The 25,579-nt window shown below is 39.8% G+C and overlaps 1 protein-coding gene across 1 annotated transcript in view; it reads right to left on the reverse strand.

The window, feature by feature from the left end:
* Positions 1–893: 893 nt before the first annotated feature.
* The window catches only part of Pde1c (phosphodiesterase 1C), a 547,140-nt gene continuing 522,454 nt past the window's right edge, over positions 894–25,579 (reverse strand). Inside the window, exons 19-21 of the mRNA XM_055611822.1 lie at positions 8,104–8,172; positions 6,205–6,286; positions 894–960 (exon numbers count right to left, since the gene is read on the reverse strand). Of these exons, the coding sequence (XP_055467797.1) occupies positions 894–960; positions 6,205–6,286; positions 8,104–8,172 (218 nt within the window). The remainder of the gene's footprint in view (positions 961–6,204; positions 6,287–8,103; positions 8,173–25,579) is intronic.

Consider the following 25,579-nt stretch of genomic DNA (forward strand, 5'->3'; position numbering starts at 1 on the left):
GGTATTCTAGCAACAGGGACCTTCAAACACCCTGTGCTACTTCTTATCTTTTAAGGTAAGAAAACATTCTCCAAAAAGCTGAGCATTTTTTATTTCATTTTCTGTTCTCATTTTGTTCATCCCGGCACACACAAAGCCCACCTTCCACACTTTGACAAATGGAATTGTTCAAAGTTTTTCACTCAGTTTTTCTCATCAATATGTAGATTGTTTTCCCAGTTGGTTATTTAGATTGGAAATGTAAGGCTAACCAGGCCCTACCTTGTCCATGCTAAACTATTTCAGAAGCTTGTAAAGGGAAATTCTCCAGGGTTACACAGCTCTGGCCACAGAAAGGCATAAACTGTGAGCCTTGACTCAGATTTAGTGAGTGACAACTGCCAGCCTTCACAGGGAACTCAAGGTAAAAGTCAGCTGCATAACCAACAGCCATTTGATAGGACCCTTCACTCCAGAGCTATAAGCCTTAAAGTCACAGGTGGGAAAATGATCTAAATCTCCTGGCAGAAGACATGTGTGTGCAAACTTGGCTCCAAGCACGGAATAGTTACCTGCAGCCTTTGCTGACAAACAAATCCGCCGGTAATGAGAACAGGCTTGCCACTGCCAATAACAACTTTGGGCAAGCTATTCAGACATTCATGCCTGAGTTTCATGAGCTGCTAAAGAACAAGCTACTACCAATGTCCTCAGATAATTATCTGATTTTAATAATGTTATTAATTTAGCCTTGTCCCTGATGAATGTAAGTCTGTAATACATATGAAAGTACCTGTTTGTAAAAAGCTGTATTGGGAAGATGAAAAGTGACCAATTGAAATTAAATACTCAGTAACTTACAATACATGTAGGTTTTGTTTGGGGAAAAGAAATATAAGCTTTCCATAATGTCTTCAGACCTTGGAGATGGTCAGGTCTCTTCGAAGGATGTTTCTATATGGATGCTTTATCCGTAGTCCCCTGCAACAGGACACAATGATGTCATTGGGAGCTGGATAGCATTTGATAAAGAAACTGTTTCTACAGCAGGCAGCAGGGATCAGAAGCAGAGCCAGATCTACTGTAAGACTACTGTGCATGCCACCGTGTGTGCCAGGAGCAGCCAGCTAGATCTGCATCAGCAACGACTAAGTACCATACCTGTCCCCTCAGATCACTTCAGGAGGCACCCGAGGGAGATGCTCAGAGGTCACTGCTTTGGATAGGTAACAGGTAAGGCTGGTAGTGGTGGTAAACCTCTGAGCCATTCTTCAGGCAAAAGCCAACAGTTCCCTAGTTCTCCATCATGGATGTCCCCCACCAACAAACTACATGAAATTCAAAATTCCCACTGGGCAACAAATGAAGTAGGGCCTAGGGGAAAAAATGTCTGCATGCGCTAGTCTTTTCAATGACAGTTCTACTCTGGTTTAGATGTGCAGGGGTTCCAGATGATGATGCCAAGCAGTTCTCTTGTGCTGAAGCTGAAGGATGAGCCTGATAGATAACTTCAGAACTGTACAGTCTTTTCTTTAAATGATTGTTTTGGGCCTGTTACAAATAACTTCCAGAATTCCTAGAAGACTCAGCTCCTCATAGACCAACCATATCCATAGGTTAGAAAGGGAACATGTCAAGGTTGTCAGAGCACATGTTAAACAACAGCATGAACAAAAGCAAACACAATTGTTTTGCAAACAGCCATAGCTTTACGTAAACATTTTTTAAATGCATGGAAACGTATACATGCTAATAAAACAACTGCCTATACTCTCCATACAGCTTAACACAATCAATGTTTTAAATATTTTTAAGAGATTAAATAGGAGCTAGGGCTATGCTCAGTGGGGAAAGCGCCTGCTGTATAAGTCTGAGGACTGAGTTCAGATCACTAGCATCAGTGTAAAATGCCAGATGTGGTGATATATTCCTGTAACCCTAGTGCTAGGGAGGCCTCCAGAAGGATGTCTAAGGCTTCATAGCCAGCCATCCTAGCTCAGTTAGGAAGTTCCAGGTTCAGTGAGAAACCCCATCTCAATAAGTAAGGTTGAAAGAGACAGAGGAAGACACCCAACATCAACTTTTGGCCTCTATCCTCCCCTACATCTGTCATCCACTCAACAGATTAAACACAGGTAGAATTAGTATTTCTTCTTCATTACATCTCTTTATATCTCCAAAGCCATCATCTAAAATTTGTTTATTTCTGTGCTTATGTGAAAAAGATTACATTTATAGTCATAAAATAGTAAATATTTCTTCATGTTTTAAAATAAGACAAATCATTCTGGGTGTTATATAGCTCAACAACATGTGACACTGTTTATAAACAGTCTTGTAACAACAGGAATAGAAAACAACTACAACAGGAAGATGATCAAATACCACGTGACACACTTGTATAGTAGAGTTATATACAAATGGTCTCCAAAGAACCAGCTTTGTATTTGGATAGAGTTTCTTTTGCCATATACGAATGTAATAGGACTATAGTACTAATGTGCACTGATATACAAATGTAAAAACAGAATGGAACCAGATTTGTCTTCCCCACCCAATCAGACGATCTCTGTATTTGAAAAGCCAATTTAAACAGAAGGCGATTAATCAAGGATTGCTACCTATTTACATTTATGGGCTTGTTTTGACACTCTGAGCTTGTGCTGTACCAGCCATTCTGTATCCTTGACTATTCCCCTTCTCTGTCTACTGATTTCTTGCTTGTTATGTTTTTCATTTGGATCCCTGCTCTAGAGCAGGCTATTTGGGCTGCAGTGACTGCTGGGGTAGCTTATCAAGACCAGAACCTTATTTCTCATGGTTATAAACCTTGAATTTTAAGATTTGAGTTCCAGCACTGTTGGGTCTACGTAACCCCTCCGCCTTATGTTTGGACTTCTTGTTTCATTCTCATTTGATGGTTTCAAAGCCCCTATCCCAACCATGGGAGTTCCATCCTTGTGACCTAACACTTCCAACTATCGCATTGTAGATTAGACCCTAACAAATAGAAGTGGGGCAGGACCCAAAAGTTTGGTTCATAAATATATTATAGATTGTATTTTAATTACTTTAGTGATGATCCTCTGTGTTATAAAGTCACAAAATTACCCAATTCTTTTCAAAGAAAAAAAAAGTAATTAGGACTCTCAATTTCACATTGCAATGGCTTCATGCAGTTTCTTTTTTTTCTGTCTTACCACAATATTTCTATAGTTGCTCACACTTATTAACATGTGTACTGACTCACGGAGTTATGTAGTTTCTGCACACTGCCTCTTTCTCCCTTCTTTCTGATATGTGCCCCTTAACACTCAGCAACGATGTAAGAATAAAGATTAAAGGCGTTTTTTCTCTCCTTCACTTGTTACGAATAAATGAGTTACTTTAGCAATCTTATATTGCTTGCTTCCCCTTGTCTGTGGAAGGTACATCTTCATTGCCTTCTGACAGCTGCTGTATCCAGGTGGTTGTCAGTTGGTACTTGCAGCTTCCCTGAACATAACCAACCTCTGATTGCACTTAAGGTTTCTTCTTATCATTGAGGTCACTTTGGAAACTCTCCTACAAAGTCTTTAATTTGACAAAAACAGCATTTGGCTGCTGTTCTTGTTGTTTTGGCCTATTTGAATTCAGGTCTGTTGAATGTTGCTTTCCCATCAGCCTGTCTATCCTGACACATGTACAGTACATCGTCTCTCTTCCATCTTTTATCAAATGGTAAATTATTTATTATAGAATTCACCCTTTTGATATATGCCTCTTGTGGTTTTTCACATTATCACAGTTATATAATCATTACCATCATCTAATTTTTGAGAGTTTAATCACTTAAAAAAAATACCATGCCCTTGAAAAGTCACCCAATGAATTTCTCTCCTTAACATCTGTCCTCACTACCCAACTACCCACTACCCAATACCCAAGTCTCTGAATATTTAATACAAACAGAATCATAGACACATGGCTTTTGTGTCTGGCTTCTTCTACTGAAAGAAATATTCTCATGGATCTTCAGCACTTCATCAGAACTTCATTCATTTGTAATGGATGTGACATTTTGTTAATACATTCTTCAGTTTCTGGAAATGTAGGTGGTGTCCACATTGGGACTATTATGGGTAATATTACGGTGAACGTGTGGGAACAAGGTTTCCTATGCAAATTTGCTTATAATTCTCTTGCCTATGAATCCAGAATTATAGAGCCATTTGATGACATATAAGATTTACCCTTTGCTTTTTTGTTTTTAGGTTTTACTGTGTAGCCTAAACTGGCCTGGAACTTGCTATGGGGTCTGGGTTGCTTTCTAACACTTGATCTTAATCTCCCTTTCTGAGCCCCATAGGTGACAACCAGCATGCACAGCATACCTGGATACATTTGACTTTTTAAGAAATTGTAAAACTTTCTCAAATAACCTCGTTGTTATCTGTTCCTGCCAGCACCATGTAAGGATTCCAGTTTCTCTTCATCTTCATCTAAATGTATTCATTTTTTTTCTTCCATTATATCTGAAGTCAGATTTCATTGAGTTTGATTTCTATTTCTCTGATTAATGATACTGATTAATCATCTACTTATATATTCATTGATCATTTGTAGATCTGTGAAAAACTGCTTATTCTTTTCCTTGGTCCATTTTTGAGTTTGGATCTTTGGCTTTTACTGTTGAGCTTCTGATGTACTGTGTAGATTCTAGAAATTAACCCTTAATCAAACATATTATTGTCAATATTTTCTCCCATTGTATAATTTGTCTTTTTACACAGTTAGTAACGTGATTGGTTATTTTGATGAAGCCCAATTTACCTGTCACTCCTTATGTTATCTTTGGAATTCCTGTGTTCTGTACTTCTTTCCACTTCACCTGCCCCCTATGGCAGGTCTACATCCTGTCTATGGGTTGTAATTATTTCCATTTGATCCCTTAAACACTCTGTCAGAGTGGGACTTTGGATGATGCTTTGCTTCTAAAGCTCCATTCATATTGGGAAGATTGCAGATTCACTTCCAGTGCTGGCCTTGTCTATTAAGAAGGCACTTGCCTGTCAATCCACTGCTCCAGGTCAGTAGCTCCAAAGAAAGGGCAGCAACAGGATTTTACCCTGCTTGTCCCTGTGCTGTGTTCTGATTATGTCCCTCTCTGGATTCCTGAGTCTCAGAAGATTTTTTAGTCCCTTTTGTATCTTCTTGACGCACCCTGCCTGGTCTGTGGAGCACAGCTGTCCTACAACATCAGCCCTGTGGAGTCAGGTACCCTGTGTGAGTCCCTTTTGTTTCTGGTTCCCAGATCTGTTTGTCTCTTTCTCTGCCTTTCAAGACTTTAATTGGTTTTCTGTTTTGTCCATCTCTGTGTGTGTTTGGAGCAGAGGAGTATATATCAAGGAATGAACATCTCAGGTTATCCTGGCCAGAATTCACAAAAGGAGTTTCACCAAATAATGACTGAAATGACTAAATCAAATAGTCTGCAGCTGATTGGTGTGATCATGCTAAATCCAGCCATGAAGATGGTATTAATGCTTAAACCTTAAAATCTTCAGTTACGTCGGTTCAACTGACTGTATGATCAATGCTTTTAAAACTACTCTTTGTTGGTAATAGTTAAGAATTTTCTTTAATGCAGCTGTGATACCATCCTAAGCTCCTTAAAGTGGAGCTTGAGAAGACACCAGCCATATTTGAGTAGGGAGCCATAAAGCCATCAAAGTAAGAAGGAGGAAACATTTATAGCTCTTGATGTAGGAAGGGGCTGATGAAAGCTGGAGATTATAATTAGCAAGGTGGAGGTATCTGCTAGACAGTGTGCCACAATTGTGTCATGGATTTTGAGAAGCATTTACTATACCCCATAGATTTTGGAGATGGTCAGAACTAAGAAGTTAAGACGTCTTAGGAAGTCTTGGGACAAGATTAGAATAACAAACTCAGGTGAAAGACAAGGCTGCCATCATGGCATTTCGCAGGCTATCTTGGTGTTCAGATGAGCATGTGAGACCATGCCAGGTCTGCATATTCTTGAAGATGGCCAGAAAGACTCCTGACATCCTTCCTGGCTCAATAATGAGATAACTTCCAAGGAGCAGACATGATCACTTTCCACTGGCATTGCTGGTGTAAAGCTAGCTTCCTCCTGATGCTCAGAATTCTGAAGTGCATAATAACCAACTACACCCAGAACATAAGATAGTTTCTAGCACTGAGGATGGTACAATCACAAACCAATTAATTCTGAGAGTGCTCAGTCTCTCATTCTCAGAAACTTCATGGATACTGATGGGTATCTCCCTATCACCTTGGTAGTCTGGGGTCAGAAAAGAGTAAGATGGGTTTCACAGCAGAAAAGTTACCTATCAATAGGTAAAGGAACTTTAAATATAATCACTGCCATGTATCATTAATTCTACCAAGATGGTTTGGAGAGAGCTGCAAAGAGAAATGAGCCAAGAAAATTGGTTTCAGGTAGTCACAGAAGCAAGAAAACTCAAGGCTCCTCAGCAGACAATGACTGAATCCACAGGTCAGGCCTGTGCAGGGAGTTATGGAACATAAAGTGAAAATCCAGGACAAGGTGGATTAAGTGTCATCTGTCTAGAATCCCACTAATCAGGATGTGAGCTATTATTGCACCTACAAGCAAGAAAACTTGTTAATTAAATTATTACACACCATGAATTACTAACCAGACTAATTTCAGAGGGATAAAAATATAAGACAATATGCTTCTCACAACAGATGAAATATAGCAGAAATCTAGAAGATATTTTCACATTAGTATACAGGTATAAGAAGATAAAGGTAAAGAAAAATGTGGATGAGATGTCAGTTGTCCCATTAAAGTGGTAAATTATGGAACACATTATTCAGCATTGGCTAAAAGATAGTGAAACATACACATTAATAAATTAAGTATAATAAGAAATAAAAATTAATACTACTAAAAGGATTCATGACAAAAACCCAAGTATCTACACAGCCTAAAGCTCAGATATCTATCCTAGAAATGTCATCCACTCCCTACTTAGACTTCAAATACTTATGCACAAGAATGTAACATGATTATAATAATAAAATTCAAGCGGCACAAATGTAAACTTGTCACTACACATGTAGGTAAACTGATGTAATCATATACATATTAGCCAATTATCAAGAAATTTGGTAAATTTACTAACATATAGAAAAATCCTCTAATATAACAGTAAATTTCAAAAGGGGAAAACAAAATTCTATATAAGATACAAATTGAACTCAAGAAAAGATGTGTAATAATACCTAGAAGGAGAGGGGATCTTAGTTCATGGGTAAAATTAACAAGCAACACTAAGCATCTTTCCTTCCTATAGTGTTTCCTATTACTGCAAAGAAAGCTTACACTGACCATGTTTACCTTTTTACCATGTTTACTTCTCTTCCTCAAAGCAAACCCAGCTATGATTAAAATTATAATCGGAAGTGTAAGGCTATGCATGACTCAGGGAAGGTAGCAAGTGCTACCTTGCACCTACCAGTGATTATCATAGGTGAATATCTTCCTAGGAGGTACTAGAAGCGATCTGGGTCATATATAATTCCATATTTTCAACAGTAGGCCTTCACTGTGCCTGCTGTTAGCTATGGTACTGTGTCAGAGTGTACTAAGGTTAGAGGTGTCATTTGTAATCCTTAGAGAGATGACATGGGTGAGAAAACCAATGTTCCAAGACAAGGGGCACAGATGAGGTTGCAAAGTTAACATGACAAGGCTGGATTTGAATCCAAGTCTGTCTGTCTGTCTATCTATCTATCTATCTATCTATCTATCTATCTATCTATCTAGCATGTATCTATCATCTCTATCTCTCTCTGCCTATTCATTTTCCCTGCACTACCCGAATCTCAGAAGCAGATACTTCACAGCTTGTTCAATCTGTCCATTGCTGAATAAAAACAATTATCATTGTCTGGGAAACAGCTTGGCCACATCTGGAAGAAACTTCCAGGTGAAGGCAACAGACACAACACTCCTGAAAAGGTGGACTTGAACAGAGACTCTACTACAGCTGCCGCTCCCAACTCTTGCAACACTAGTGCTTTGTGTTGTCTGTGGTCATTGACATAATAGGACAATTATCTACCTACCGGGCAAGGTAAGGCGACTTGTGGAACTAGTGCTTGGAGCGGGCGAGTCATGAGAACGCTTCTTTGTACCTATGAATAGGAAAAAGAAGATAGGAAAAGTAAACATATGGGTCAGTTTGTACCAGCAAATGTTCATCTGACACAGAGGTCTGTGTCTGAAAATAGCATGTAGAAGTTGGCTCGTTAAGGTTACAGGTGTGCATTCTATGGAGCAGAGAAACAGAAGTTCAGCTTGTGTCTTTACTTAGTACCTCTGGATAGTAGCTTGCTAGGCTGGCTACCAATGCCCTTGAACAGGCCACCTCAATATTAGTAGGGAATATTCCTAAATGTGTAGTTTCTAGAGATGTCAACTTCAGTGTTCTAGAGTGGATTTTATGATACTTTAAGGCCTCAGGTATTTATAATATGTATGTAGGGAGGGAAGCACCAGTTGGGATATGGAAAGTTTGGTATTTAGAACTGAGGAATCAGGGGCTTAAAATCTGTTTTGGCTTTACTTTTTGATCACTTCTTTCTGGCAGGACTACCTTGCCCAGTTTCATTGGAAGAGGATATGCTCAGTTCTAATGCAATTTAATGTGCTAGGGTGGGTTGGGGAGGCTCCCCTTTTCTGAGAAGTAGGGAGGGTGGTAGAAGGGGAAGAAAGAGGAAGGATAGGACAGGAAGGAGAGGAGGGAACAGCCTATGATCGAGATGTAAAGTGAATTTTAAAAAAAGGCAGAAAAAAGTGTAAATGGTGGAGGGAAACCTTAATCAGAATATATTGAACTTAAGAAATCAATTTAAAAATCTGCTTTAGATATAGCTTATCCCTTTAATTGGACCTTAAACCATGAATGGGATCTGAGTCTCAGATCTTCACCTGGAAATGAATGAAGTTAACAACTGAATCCAAGTATTCTGTCAAGCCAAAGTATGTTAGGGCACTCAGAAACAGAGGAACAACACTTACACTATGTTAGTAAGGTCCTGGAGCTTCCAGCAGATGGTGATTGACTCTCATTAGGAATGTCATTATCTTTCTTCATAGCAACAGTTGAATATGTTATGAATAAATGAAGAGGCAGCCTCCAGGATGAGGTAAAGGAGGAGAAGAAAGAGGAGGAAGAGGAAAAGGAGAAAGAGGCGGAGAAGAAGAAGGAGAAGTGGGGATATCAGAGACAAAACAAGGGAGACAGGACTGTTTGGTAAAGAAGCACATTTCTCATACACATATATCTAACACATGTACATATCCACATACATACATACATACATAAATATATGTATATATAAGTGATACAGACATATATGTGGATATATAATGTTAAATATTATTTGCTTAGTTTTTTGTTACTTTATTTTGTCATCCACATTGAGGAGAAAGAGGCATGGAAGCCATAATTTAGTAGTAACCCTTAACTGAGCTGGCAGAAATGTAAGGAGAATTCTCATTGGTTGAACAATGAAGTGTTTCACTGATTGTTGGTATAATGTTCTTTTGAAATGTATACACCTTACATTCAAATGCTGATTTCCCCCCCACACTCTCTGGTTTCAATCCAGATATTGCATTGTGATACTTATTCTAAGCATTCTAACTCAACTTTGTGTAAACAGGCCAAAATAAAGCAACTAGCCACAATGTTGTGCAATGGGAGGAGCCAGAGGACAAGAAAGAGGGGAGGAGCCAGAGGGCAGGAAATGAGGGGGAGGAGAAAAGGGTGAGGGAGAGCTAGGAGAACAGAGCTGGAGGAGAGATCTTGGAACTACGTGGAGAATGAACCAGACCTAAGATTTCACAAAAAGCAAGTACAATGGGTAAAATCTAAATGTTAGGAAACTATGAGGGCTTGGAGGTTTATGAGGGAGTAACTATTGCCCAGCATTGTGTTCTAGGTTAAATAAACCCAGTTTCTGTGTGGTGATTTGGTTATACAGCTGTTTAGGATTAACAGCAGCATACTAAAAGATAAACCAATAGTAAATATTAATTGTCGTTTACAACAACTGATGTAATTCGTGCTGGCCTTGACCTCAGTATTTCCTGTCTTAGTCTCCTAAGAGTTGTGTCACAGACGTGTCACCATGTGTATCCAGAAAATAAATTAAGCAAAGAAATAACATAAGCCAATGTTATTTCTGTTGTGAGTTCCTGTAATTGCCTAAAATCTTGCTTTTCTATTGCTGTAACAAAACACCATAACTAAGACAAGTTATAAAAGAATGCATTTAATTTGGCTTACAATTTCAGAGGATTATAGTTCATGATGGTGGAACAAAGGTATGGCAACAGAAATAGCTGTGAAGTAATATCTTGATTCTCAAGTAGAATGCAGAGAAAGAACACTGAGAATGCAACTAAAAACCGCAACCCACCCCACAGTGATGCACCTCCCCCAACAAGCCCACACCTCTTAATTCTTCCTAAAAAATTTCACAAACTCCAGACCATGTATTTAAAAAAATGGGCCAGTGGCCCACTCATTCAACCACTACACTCAAACTATTAGTAAAATCATACAAAGAGAACTGGGTGACTAGATATTGTGCTAACCAACTAAACCCTATCATCACAGTCCAGGTAAAGATATCAAGATTCTCTGCTAAGTGATCAGCATCAGAAGAAATAGGACTTCTTCTTGATGTGTGGGTAAGCTGAGGTTTTCCTACCCTATAATCTCCTGGTAAGGTGAAAAGACATAGATTTTGGATGGTGCCAGGGACTGTTGTTTTGTTTTTAAAATTTTTATTCTACCTTCCCTCAATTTCCCCAAGATACTCACACATCCAATATCATATGTTCTCTCTCTCTCTCTCTCTCTCTCTCTCTCTCTCTCTCTCTCCACACACACACACATACCTATCTCTCAAAAGGAACAAAACAAACAAAAAGCATGGAGCCCAATTTGTTTTGGGTAGCTACTCCTGTGCATGAGGCCTTTCCTAGAGTGTGGTTGATATACTCCTTGTTATACTCCACTTGATATACTCCACTGATGAAAACAGATTTTTCCTCTTCCAGTAGCTATCCATGACATAGAGATGACACTTTAGGCCCATTTCTCCTTTTCCATGCTTGAGTTTGTAGGTCTTGTGCATGGTGTCACAGTCTCTGTGAGTGGAAATGTGCATATATTCATTTGTGTCTAGAAAACAATTTCTTTTTCTTTTTTTTTTTTTTGACATGTTAGAAAACAGTTTCTTTCCTCGAGGTTGTCTCATCTCTGGCTCTTACAATCTTTCAGCCTCCTCTTCCACATTGATAAACTGATGGAAGGGAGGAGTGACATTCCATTGGATGAGTCCTCCAATGTTTTTCACTCTGTACATTGTTCAGTTGTAAGTCTCTTGGTTAATTGCCATCTACTGTGAGAAGATGCTTATTTGATGAGGGTTGAGTAATACACTGATCTATATGTATGGCAATTTATCTTTAAGTGTTATTTTATTATTATGTTCACTTAGCAGAAAAACAGTAGTTAGTTCTTCCCTGGGGTTCGGAACATACAGAGTTTCAAATTTTTGGCTTTATTAACAATGTCAAGTATTTGTTCCATCTCATAGAGTGGGCCTTAAATTCAATTTTTAAAAGTGGCTGGTTACTCCCACAACATTCATGCCGCTATTGCGCGGGTGAATATATCTTGCAGGCATAACAGGGCAAGACAGCGCATGGGTCCCTTCATCTTTTATTCTTGCTGGGACCATTTCAGGTTTAACTAGAATTTGATCTCCTTGATGGAGAATTTTTATGTAAAATTGCCTTTCTCTATTCAAATAATCCACAGTCAAGATGCCCCAGCTAACGGATCTTAGCTTCTGTTAAAATGCCTACTTCGGCAAACCTCCTCCTCCAGCTAGCCACTTATCTCAGTTTCTGTTAAACTGCTTGCTTACACAAAACCTCCCATGGTAGCTGCAGAATAAAATACCAAGATACGGCTTTGTCCTCAAAAGTCCCTTGCTCTAATCATTGGAATATACACTTAGGTTCTGAATACTTGATTATAGCTGGAATAAACACTTCTAGTTGGGTATAAACTATGTCTGAGTAGTCATGTCTGGTGGGATCCCCATAACACTGGCAGGTCATTATTGTAGCTTGCAGGGTGAGATATGTGGGTGTGATGAATAATTACTTTTCTCCTCCAGCAGCGTGTATAGTACCTTCCATCACTATCAGTGGAAGTCAGTAGAGGTGAAACTTCCAGTCATTATCAGCTCAAATTTTCCATGTTCTGTGACATAAGTATTGTGTTGTGTTTAGCCTTACCATCAGTTGTAGTGAGTAACCAATACTTTGACAATAACCTGTTATATTTCAGGTATCTATGGAAGCCCTTTAGCCACCAATTCAAATTTATGTAACCCATCATGGTACTAGTGGTTTTATTTGGCAGCATATGATGGGTATCATCTCCCCCATTATATGGTGTGGTGGGACAGCCACAGGCTGTGGTTCATTTGCCCAGCCCTGAGCATCTCATCCCTCCCTTAGATTCTGCCTCATGCTAGTAGATAGGGAACCAGGAACTGAAAACTCATTCAGCCCATTGTCCAGATAGCCTCCCTCTGGAGGCCTGGTCTTCTATCATGGCTATTAGAAGCTACCTCTTTCCCACAAAAAATCACCAGCAGCTTTTGACAAGCAGAAAATATCCCTGGGCATGGTCAACCATGATGTGTAATCCTTGCCACAGGGCAGGAAGCCCTAGACAAGGCTCAGCAAGTACCCTCACATCCACAATGACAATAACTGGACCTGAACTACATGGAGAGGAAAGTGAGGGCCAGGATCCAATTGTGTGACAGGACTGACCACATTATATTTTGGAATGTGTAAAACCTTAGAACTTTGGACTTCAAAAGTGGTTGAATGCTGATTGTAGGACTGAAAGCTCCATCCATGAAGGAGCTTAGAAGACTGTAGTTCTGAAAGCAACATGGATGATGGAGGTCCAGCTTCAGAGGTTTCAGATGGGAACAATAGTAACAACTGGGTTGGAAACAATTCTTATGATATTTTAGTAGACAATGTAAATGCCCCTTTTTCTAAATATCTGCTGAAGGCTAAATTGATGACTTTTGGATTAAATTTCTTAGCTGAGGAGATTTCAAGATTGTCTAATATTTACTGCGTTATGTGGTTATTAGTGATGACTCTTATGCAGTTCTACAATTTAAAAAAAAACAAGAAAAACAAAAATAAATACAAAATGTACAGTTAGAGGAAACCAGGAAATTTAATGTTGGAGATAAATTTTGTGCTCAAAGTGAAAAACTTTTTTAAAAAAAGTATGATGCAAGACGTAATAAAGGAAGAGGTGCCTTTTGGGTAAGACCCCACTCAGCTAAGTTTCAAACTTAAGAAGCCTAAGAATGAAAGAAAAGAATCTTGGGGGTCACTTATGTATATTATCATGATTATCTGTCAATAGTGATACTTTGACTTCTCTTTCAATTTGTATCCCTTTCATCTCCTTTACTTGTTTTATTGCTCTACCTAGAACTTTAAGTACTATAGTGAAGAGATATGGTGAGAATGGGCAGCCTTGTCTTGTCTCTGATTTTTGTGGGAACACTTTAAGTTTCTCTCCATTTAACTTGATGTTGGCTATTGGCTTTCTGTATATTGCCTTTATTGTGTTTAGGTATGTGCCTTGTATCTCTGATACCTCTAAGAATTTAAACATGAAGAGGTGTTAGAAACTGGAAGCAACCTAGATGTCCCTCAACTGAAGAATGGATACAAAAATTGTGGTGCATTTACACAATGGAATACTACCACAGCTATTAAAAACAAAGAAATTTTGAAATTTGCAGGCAAATGGGTGGAACTAGAAAAGATAATCCTAAGTGAGGTAACCGAGACACAGAAACATGCACATGGTATATACTCACTTATAAGTGGGTATTAGACCTATACAACAGGATAACCATACTACAATCCACAGACCAAAAGAGCTAAGTAATAAGGATGGCCCAAGCGAAGGTGCTGGAATGTCACTCAGAAGTGGAAATAGAATAGACAGCAGAAGTGATGGGCAGGAAATGAAGTGGGGAGGAAAAGCAAGAGTGAAGATCAGATGTGGAGAGAATGGGGGGGTGGAGGTGAGAGGGCTGGAAATAAGAAGGGAAACTGAAGCAGACATCTCTTTGTCAAGCTGTAGGCCTGTGACAGGGTAGGCTCTGGGGAGAATATGGGTGTGACTCTAGCTGAGACTCCTAACAAGGTGAGGAGGGGGCCATGGAGACTGAAGTGACCACCTCCAAGCCAGGCAGAACTAGTGGAAGGAGAAGAACAACAACTGACCAACAAAATCTTTGATCCAAAAATTACCCTGCCTACAAGAAGTGCAGGGATAAAGAGGGAACAAATATTGAGGGAATGTCCAACCCATAATTAGCCCAACCTGAGAACTACCCTGCAGTAGAGAGATAACCTCTAACACTATTACTGATGCTCTGTTCTGCTTGCAGACAGAAGCCTAACTTGACTGTTGTCTGGAAGGCTCCAGCCAGCAGTAGATCAAGACAGATACTGAGACTTGCAGCCAAGCATGGGGCAGAATTTGGGGTTCCTGCAGAAGTGTTGGGACAAAGATAGAAGGAGCTGGAGGGGACAGGAACCTCACAAGAAGACCAACAGAGACAACTAACCCAGTCCCATGGAGGCTTACAGAGACTGAGATATCAACTAAAGGAGCATGCATGGTCTGGACCTCCCATATATATGTGGCCAGTGGGAGGCTTGGTTTTCATGTGGGTTGCCTGGCGAGTGAAGGGGGGGCGCTGTTTCCAACATGGACCCTATTGCCTAGTTTTGGATCATGTCCACCTTTAAGGGCTGCCTTGCTTGGACTCAGTGGATGAGAATATGCTCAGTCCTGATGTTATTTGATGTGCTGGGGGGGTTGATATGGGGGATGGGCTCCCCTTTTCTGGGGGCAAAAGGAGAGAAGGGGTAAGAAGGTAAAGGGGTGGCTGGGAGAAGAGGAGGGAGGGGCATCCTTGACATGTAAATTAAATAAACTGAAATACACATAAAAGAAAGAAAAGTATAAGCAGGCAGAAAAATCAATACTAACAATTACAAATTAAAAATATTTAAAGTACTAAAAGTCAATAAAAAAGCAATCAAGTTTAAAAAAAAGAATGAAAGAAAGCTTATGCAACAAAATAGTAAAAAAAAAAAAATCAAAGTTTATGCAAATACATGGAGTGGGCCAAGTTCTACCCCAAGCAAGAAGAGCTTAGCAGGTTCCAGCCGAGTGAGTCTATGAGTGCAGAGTCAAGGACACCAGAGGAAAGAGGTTATAGAATCTCCCTCTGCAGCTAAGGAAAGCCAGGCTTGAGGCAGGGAGCCTCTTGCATGGAGTACTAGAGAGGCTGTGGCCTGAAGCTGTGAAAGTGAAGCCTTGATTGTGTTGGAGATATTGGAGATGACAGAGCTGTGGAATGTCTGATGAGAGCTTCAAGCAGACTAAAAAAGAGAATTGTGTTGCAGTCAACAGAGCTGGAAGGAGTGGAAAATCCAAGGCCTTTGATTTGTGACTTTGGACTTTTAAACAGTCTTGAGACTGAAAAAACTGGGGACTTTTTAAGTAGGACTAAATGCATTTTGCTTTATGGTGTGGCTAGAAGCCTCTGGGTGCCAAGGAATGAAATGTTGCTGTTTGAATGGAAACAGTTCGATAGATTCATATATTTGAATGTTTGATGCCCTGTTGCAGTTTCATCAGGGACTCCATAATCACTCTATCAGTGTTGTTCAATCTTGGTGAGAGCTGGGATCACAGTGCTGGATGCAACATCTGAGCCCTTTAAGCCCGGATGCAGTAGGATGCAGTATCTGTGGGATGTGCTTGGCCTGGCACTTCGAGAGTGAACACTTAGTTAAGACACTGTTTTGAGCTGTCCAAAGGAGCCGTCTTTCTTCTGAGCCACTAATGTGCTTCAGCCTCACAGATGTTATGGATTGTTAAGTAATTTCTGCTCATATATATTTAAGTTTCCAGAAACTCAGATCCAGTTTACAACTTATTGCTGAGAACTGGGGAGGCTCTTTGCCCTGCATTTCAACATTTCAACACCTCTCTCTCTCTTTCTATATATGAATGCATGTTCATGTGTGCATATATACAAGCATGCATATACATATATGTGTGTAAACCAGAGAACAACATTGGGTGTCATTCCTTAATCATTGTCCACCTTGGATTTAGAACAGAGTATCTCAGTGGTCTGGAATTCACCGAGTAGGTGTGGTGGTTTGAATGAGAAGAGCCTTCATAGTCTCATATGTATAAACACTTGGTCTCCTGGTTAGTGAAGCTGTTTGGGAAGGATTAGGAGCTATGGCTTTGTTGGAGTAGGTGGGGTCTTGTTACAGGAAATGTGTCACTGAGGATAGGTCTTTGAGGTTTCAAAAGTTCACAGCAGACCTGGTCTTCTTGATCAGTCTGTTTATGTATCTATCTATCTATCTATCTATCTATCTATCTATCTATCTATCTATCTATCTATCTATCATCTCTGTGTAGCTCCTTTCTGTCTCTCTCTCCCTCCCCCTCTCTCTATTTCTTTTTCTCTTCACCAGCTGTCTGTGTATTGGGATATAAAGCTCTCAGCTATTACTTCAGTGCCATACCTATCTGCTTCCTGCCATGCTGGTCATGAAATCTACTACCCTCTGGAACCCAAATGAAATGTTTTCTCTTATAAAAGTTTCATTGGTCATCATGTCTCCTCACAGCGGTAGTAGGCTGTCACTGTAGGCTAGGCTAGGCTGGCCAGCAATGCTCAGAGTTCCACGTATTTTTACCTCCAAGTGTTGGGCTTAAGCATCATGTACCATCTTACCCACCTTTTCTTTAACATGAAATCAAACTCATGTCATTATGTCCTCAAGGTGAATACTTTACCAACCATGCCATTTTCCCAACCTTTATTCTGCTTTCTTAATTTAAAGAGTGTATTCAATTTATAACATTTCAGAATTCTCAAATATTTTATAAGAAAGATACACAAGAGAATAAGCAAGTACATTGGCACAAACTTTATTTCATTTTCTTCAAGCATTAAGCTTCAACAAATATCAATTTTTGGACATGATTTTGAGGGTCAAGTAAGAGCACTCATGTAAGAGTGTTTTGTAAACAATAGGGTATAATAGTGTTTGTCACTGGTATCTATTCAAAAGAATGTGTGTGTGTCAATGCTAATAATGCAATGCACATATAGAGATGGAAATATGTCATCTTTGGAAATGGAGAGCTTTAAGGCTAAGAATGAAACTGTCCTTGATCTACAGTGAATGTTTAGAGAGTAAACAACCTAATCAGTCAGCTCAGGGCAGAAATGTCACCAGGGTAGCTTATGTGACAAACGAATAGCTTTCAGATATTTCAAATTAATGTCCTTGGCTTGTTCAGCTAAAAGGCAATGAATCCAATTATTCAGGAGACTGAAAATGGGACAGAGATGGAAGTGACAGCCAAGGCCTGCCACCCACAAGGTGAACACACATACCTAAGCCTGAGGTTAGTGAGAAACCCCGGTGATTTGTGACTTAACTCAAGTAACTCATTTCCTCTCTACAAAACTGGGTAGCACAAGCCTGCTGAGAAAAGAATGATTTAAGTGCCCTGTGAGTCCAAATAGCATCATTATGAACAGTCTGACAAAAGCAGTATTGTTATAAATACAGCTGGATCCTACAGGGGAGCATGGGTACAGAAAGGCCGTGGTGGGAAAGGATACTGCCATAGTGCACATTTTAAAGCAATTTGTTTTACCATGTTATAAATGCCTATCCTTATGATAGTCATTGTTGCTAAGCATATCTGCCAACATCTCCATTTGGGCTATGGTAGTAGGCTGACGTCTCAGAAAAAAATGATCACCTGTGCTGTTTTTATATCCTAAAAGAAAGGGCAGCAAGTCCTTCTAGTTGGGGAGTCACTGAAAGTTTGGAAGGTCTCAAAGTGAACTTCTGAAAGGGTTGTTCTCCAGCAATATACACCCAGAGCTCAACCTGCAGTGTATTTTCTCCACACTATGCTATCAATTCTACGTTTGCTCTCACAAGACTTGTCTGCTCTGAATAAGAACCAGAAATAAGAGCTCTTCAGACAGCAGCTGAAATACAGCTTTTTAAACATTTGAACGTGCTCTGGAAGTGGACACCCCCACAATATCTGCAACTTTTGACCCTATAACTGAACATCTAGCAACTTGTCCAATGATGATGTTCTAAAATGTAACAACATTTAATATGCAAACAGATTCATTTTTGTTATTTAAAATACAAAGAATACAAAGGATAAAATAAAAGCATCTAACTTCACTGATCAGTAACAGTGGTGGTTAAGTAAACTGTTCTAGAACTACAAGATGAAATGTTGTATTATGCTTGTACAGAAATTATATTAATGAGGAGGTTTAAAAACAGGAGGATGCTTACACTCCAGTATTAGATGAATGAGTCATAAAGATAATTTAAGTGCACTGAATGTGCACTTAACTGTGTAAACTTGCACATTCCGAAGACCTTAGGGAAACATGGTGAAATACTGACAGTAATTAACTGTGAGATGAGATAGCACAAGTGGCTGTAAGTTCTTATCGATGATCTGATAACAGCAATTTTATTATAAGAGAAACCGATCCCAGAGGGCAGAAGTGCATTGTTAAAAGCTATAATTCACAAGGCAAGTAGAGCCACACTGAGTAGTAATTGTGCGGTACACTCCGTCACCAGAAGGGGGCGTCTCTTGGTGGCTGCTTTGAAGTTAGCAGCTGGGTACAGAGAAAGAGTTTAGAATTTGAAAAGTCAGCAGTCAGGAATATAATATCATTGTACTCAGTGAAAATAACTTGGAAGCCAGCCCAACTCAAGTCTGGCAATCTTAACTTCTGGTAACCCACTTAACAGAAACTCCACCCCATAAGGACTACACTGTTACAGCAGTCATGCTTTGTGAATATGTAAATGTGTAGGAAGAGTAATTGCTCCTTGAGCATTAAATTACCCAGGATTCAAGGGAGTATAAGTGATGGAGCGCAGAGGGGCTCTGGCGGCCCCAAATTTGGCATAGAATGTGGACCACAACAACCAGCAACTGCAAGAAAAGAAGCAGCCCTTTCATCTTTTTTTTTTTCAAATTTCAATTAAGAGGTTAACTAATAATTTTATTTGACAATTAGAGGATCATACAATTATTTATTACTAGATGCTAGCGGGAATTATACAGGAAGAATTATCAGGCTCTTTTGTGCAATAAAGATTTGCAATAAACAGATTTTTTTTTTTTTTAACAGAAGTTTGGCACTCTGTTTTACATGAATCCCGTGCTTCAATTTTGCATTTGGAGATGTGATGTTACAGTGTGCGAACAACTTTCAGCACGCAGCAGCAGCACCATAGGGGACAGAACACTCTTCCTTAGAATGGATGGTCGTTGCCTTGCTCTGTGATGCAGAAATGCAAGCTGAAACCTGCATTATGGCTGCCTGAGACTCATTCACATCAGGAAAGTACACGCTATTACACCACGAAGTAAAGACAAGCCATTTATTCTCTACCTTCCTTTTTGGAAAGGCGTCTGCAGTTCACAACCATAAGTTTCTTGGTTTTCCCCAACAGCTAGATATGTGGTGCAGTCTGGGGAAAAGTGGAAGACTGGCTGCCTTCCTTCCTCAGAGTTCTGCTAAGTGATCCTGGCACTGTCTCAGACACTTGCTACAAGCCTAGATCTTTAGATTTTGCTGCCTGGATCTGAACACCAGCAAAATCTAAAGCTTAGGAGGAGTTTCCACCTTCCATTCCCTTACTATCAAGGCCACGGCAACCCCCTGCAAGGAATGAGTCTATAGACTTGTGGTGAGAACATAACATCCAGAGGAGAAAAACCCTGTGATGGAAAAAAAAAAAAAAAGTCCTACAGTCAAGGAAGACAAAACAGTATATATTAACCTAGAAGGATTCAGCTTGCTCTCCCATTCAGATTTCCTTTTCCTTTGCTTTTCTTTACCAATCTATCCCTTCCTCCCCATGTGCCTCCACCTAGCTTTAGACACTTAACACTTTCCTATTTGGATGACACTGGAAAATGTGGCCCACCCACCCACCCCCGTTATTATGTGTTTCCTGTGTGCTCAAATGACAGTGCAAGTAGAATGGCTTATCTGAGCAGAAACAAGTGAAGAGACTTAGGAAATGCCAGAAAATTTGAGACAAGAGAGGAACCACAAAGGGAAGGACATGAAGCAGGGATAAAATACTTCAAAAGTGAAGCTGTGGGTGTCGCTGAACAGGGGGCACAAGAGCTGGCAAAACCCTAGCCAAGATCTACAAATGAAAATAGCAAAAATATTTCAAAATCTTACAGCTTATAAAATTGTATAAAATAGCATCAAAGCAAGAAAAAAAAAAAGAAAGGAAATTCTCTACAGCCTGTTTCTAGACTCCATGACTGGATGATATGTATGGCTGTAGATTTTTACTGTAAAGCTATATACGCTTTAATGTGTGAGTTATTTTTTATATCATCACACACATTCCTGTTTGAAGACAAGGGTAGCAGTGTACAAAGCACCCTCCCTAGTGTAGAGCCCCTAAGAGGAGCAAATCTAAGCAGAGGTATGGCCCACTGAGCATTAACAGCTACTCTAGTCACAGGGCTCTGGTGAGCTCGCCTGTGAGTGCTTCTCCGAGTGTACACGTCCACTCCCATGAAGAGTGAATACACGTGGGAGCCTCAGAGGCAACGGCTCACACTGACCACTCCTGAGAAGATGCCCCATAGTCACACTGACTGCAGACTGTTACAGTCAACAATCACCCAGAAGGAACGGGGATCCCCAGGAGATACTGGACAAGTGTGCCCCAGGTGAGCTGAAAGGTCCCTCCATTCTCACGGCATCTGCCTGCAACAGCCACTTAGTTTGGGAGCGTGTGTGCCAGGGAAGCCTGACACCGCCAGTGTTAAGCTGCTTCCGCTTGAACAAAAGCCAGACTTAATGGTAACTCATGGCTGACATGTGTGCCAATGTTTTAAGTGAATATGGAAAACAGGGGTGATATTAGAAGATAAGCAGGACTTAATCTTTAGAACTGACCATGAACTTCTCAGACCAGGTCTCTCGCTGCCCCTGAACCTTGCTACCTGAGAAAACAAGTTCTTAAATGAAGCTGTTCTTGCTCATCCCAGGAGATCTGGGGAGCACCTTCTGCATACAAATGTCCAATGAGAACCCACTCTTCTAACCTCACTAGACTCACAGTTGTTAAGCAATCCAATAAAATCTGTAGCTGGCCCTGGTTCCACCCGGACTCCAGTGCCACCTCTGTGCCCACCAGTGTCTCTGCTTGGACATAGGGTAATGAGTCTCCTGGTTTGACAGGAACATTGTTGCTGTCATTACTGGTTTCTCATTATGCTCTCTTTCTCAGTGATAATGAGGCCTTTAATCACGGATCGCTGTTGATGGATTACAAGTATAATTTCCCATTTGTTCAAGAATAAGAACCAATAAAACATCATTATTGAAATATTATGTTCTGTAACACTCAGCCTCACTGCAGCTTGGCGCTGTGCCCACCACACTGGCAGAACAGACCGTGCTGGGGTTTCTCATACTATGTGGATAGTATTTCCTATTTGTTCCAAGAAAGTACAAGTTTCAGCTTGGATTCTAAGTGGAGTCATGAGGATTTTATGCAGGACTGTGCCATCACCCTTCTTGGTTCATTATTCTCTGAAGAACTGCATTTCATTGGTTTGATTTTTTTTTCTTTCTTAAATTTAAAGGCCATAGAAAATATCTTAATCTACTTTCATGCGCTTTTTAGTTCTAACAATTTCCCCTAATAGCCTGATGTTTTCCGTCTCTTGTGATAAACTATTGGTGTGATTAAAGTATGTCTGCCTTTACCCATAAAGCAAATCTCATGAATGCAGCTATGTGGAGGGAAGAGATGGTGAATATGTTGCAAAGAAAATATTTGAACCTTGTTTGCTTTGAAAGGGGACAGCGTCAGTGTGATTCTACCTGACAATTCTGTCCATGCTTCATGAATGTTGGCTGGGTGCCAGACACTATGACAGACCAGAACTGTAATTTTTGCAGTGTATGTGGGCATCTCAGAGTTAGAATGGAGTGTCTGTCAGGGAATGAAGCTACTCCCTCAGTCTCCTTTATTTGAAAGATTATGCTACACTCAGGCTTCCAATCCTGGAACGTGCTCTGTCTCATATGAGAAAGGATTTTCTGCTTTTTATTATTTGTTTTTCCCATGTTCAGTTGGGAGAACATTACAAAATGTTTCTCATTATCAAAATATGTACTTGGAAATTAACAAAAACCAAAAGAAAATATATATTATCTATCCATCCATCCATTTACCCAACCATCTATATGTCTATCTAAGGCGAAATGATCTACAAGAGATTAGGGGGTTCAAACACCCAAATGCCAGAATGTGGACCACAAAATCGTGCCCCCTGCCCTCTCTCATGTTATATGATAACAGTACCTTTTCTTTCTCATGTTTGCCCTTTTTAAAGGCCTGGTTAGAGCTGGGAAATATAACGCCTGAGATTCTGAATCTCAGATGAATGAGATGATTCTATGACACTAGATTGCCTCAGGCTTTGGTGTTGAGCATGACTTTAACAGTTAAGGGTGTTAATGTTATAGAATCCTGTCAGGTTTCTTCAATGGTTTTTAAAAGCTCCAAGAACCAAACAGCCAGGTGAAAAATGTCCATTAATGGTTTAGAAATGCATCTCTTAATTGCTGCCATTAGCTATAGGCTAACTCACAGACTAGGAAAGGCAGATAGAAATAAGAAATAAAATACATAACTCTGTAGGGATCAGTCCTTTGGCCCAAGATTAGACTACAGAGACGTAACTTGGATATAGGCTTGCTTGGTAATGTGAAGCTGCAACTCAAATGTTAACTCCAGTTACCATGTTACACCTAGGAACTTGAAAAGCTGTGACTTATAACACCAGGTGTTATAAGTGAGCTACTGCTGTGTGTCCAGTTTCTCACTGTAACTCTGGTGTTCAACACTGTGCCATGTGCATAAGCCTGAGCCTGAGCAAGATGACTGATTGGGGCAGTGGGATAGTGCTGCTTGCCTGTTGATGCTAAACTTAGAAGAAAAGTAAAGCCCATAGAAAACATGCTACAGCTTTGGAACTATTGCTTCTTCCTGTGAATACTGACCTGGAATAATTATTCTAATGTGTTATCAGGTCTAGGAACAGTTCAGAACATAGTGATGTGATTTGTATGTTTTTAAACAAATGTCTCTGTGTTTTTATTCAGTGTGCCTTAACAATTGAGAAATTGAAAGATGAGACTAACTTAGCAGAGCTTTTGTTCATCCTGAGAGTTCGAAGAAAAGTGTGATGTGTGAGGCTCTCCTCCCATTCCTTTTCAACCGACTAATGGCTAACAACAAATTTAAATCATTTCCATTTTTGTGGATTTTAGAAAAAATGGCTATATTCCTTTTTCTTTTTCAAATATGCTAGCTTATAAAATGAAGCAGTAGGCATTCTGTACCACCTGCCCAAATGTTTCACATACAAAAAATACAAAATAGATGTGAGGTAAAAGGCCCACATTTCAAGGACATAAGCTGGCATACACGTGATTGCAATTAATTGACACACAGAGCCATTCTACCTTTAAGAGCACAGTTTGAAAGCCAGTGACCCCTGGGTGCCATGCAGCTCACGAGCACGCTTTGTTTGACCAGTGCAAGGTAAGCAAGTTAGATGCCAATGTACAAAACTCTGGAGGAGATTTACACAAAATCCCGGGTACCTGGGATCCCTGCTCGCACACAGCACAAGGATATCCCATGATAGTGGGCTGCTGCCTTCTGAGAGTAGCATCTCCCTCACCAGTTCCTCACCATCCTCATTCTTCCCTCATATCCACCCTCACCAATACCTGACTATTTCCCTGCTTCCCAAACACTCAGACTCACTCTTCCTTAACAGCCACCCTCCCCAATATCCAAGCATTCTCACACTTTCTTAATGTCTCATTGGTATCAAGCCCCAGTTGTCCTGTGTTACAATAATTAGAAATTACATGGCTTCTTTTAATCATACATTTGGCCCTCTTTACTCTGAAAATCATTTTAATATGAAATCTCATGTTTTAGTTAGGAAAGCAGGCAGAGCTATAAAAAGCATCAGTGTTGTGATGAGGCCAAAAGTACAACCGACAGAGAAAAGGTGTGTCAACATCAGGTTCTGTGTGCTCTAGGCAACAGCTTTCTCACATCTTCCTGCTGAAGCCTGTTTCTGTGAGTCAAGAGCGCATAAGGACCACATATGGTCTTCTTTAATCTCTGAAGAAACACCAGTAACTTATTTCAGCAATATAGATATTATAAAATATCTAATGTAGAAATGAAATCTGTGGAATTCATATAAGTCCGTCACCTGGTTGACTTTCTTCCTGACATGACATGCTTTACTTTCAGAAGGAACCTAAAACTACAAAATAAAAACATACCCAGATCAAACTATAGGGAAAAATAATCACATTTTCCTTGCATTCCACTGGGTCCCACTTTCTGTTTGGCTTAAGGATAATCTATTTTTAATCCTTCCCTGTCATACCTTTTATCCTTATTTTCAATTTGTGCTATTAATCAACTCCTTTGTAGTGTTAAAATGTCACTAAAATGAAAAGTATTACCCAACTCATCTCTCTGATTCTGGGTCCCTTATCACTTCCTTTTCTAAATGTTTTTGAACTAATGAAGTTAACTTACAGATATCCAAAAGAAGAGGACCAGGCAATGGTCAACATTTCAGTGACCTTTTAGTGATAGGTGCCTCCCAGTGAAAACACTGGGGACCCTACCTGGCAGTATGGTCAACATCTAACACATTCAAGTTTATATTCATGACTTCACAGATAATAAATTAAGCATCAAGTACAGATTTCTATGGGATAATCTCCTCTTAAAAAACAAACAATTTCATATTATACAAATGGAAAAAAAGCACATGAACAGATTTTAAGTCTTAAAGTAAACTGGAGACAATAAACGTTCTGAACTGAAAAAAAAAAAAAAAAAAAGGTACAGAGATTTCACTTTAGTTGTGATGAAGGCCAGCCTGGCTATATTCACCACCAGAAGCCAGTGTGAATGGCAACATTCTAAGTTAACAGCACTAACAAAAACAGAGAATCAGTCACTGGGGGGAGGAGGACTTCTCCAGGCCTTGTTCAGCACATCCAGGATGTCAGTTTTTCACCATGTGGAGAAAGCCAAATAATTAGTAATGGATTGTAAAATGGCTATTCATGTTTGATTTCTGCTGGAGTGAGGGTGGGGCAAAGGCAAAATAAAAACAAGCAAAACAAAGCAAACCTCAAATGTTTTGTGTGTGTGTGTGTGTGTGCGTGTGTGTGTGTGTGTGTGTTTGATAGAAAAAAAAAATCCCCC

This window comes from Psammomys obesus, unplaced genomic scaffold, assembly GCF_907164565.1.
Source record: "Psammomys obesus unplaced genomic scaffold, mPsaObe1.curated_primary_1811, whole genome shotgun sequence".
Classification (NCBI taxonomy): domain Eukaryota; kingdom Metazoa; phylum Chordata; class Mammalia; order Rodentia; family Muridae; genus Psammomys; species Psammomys obesus.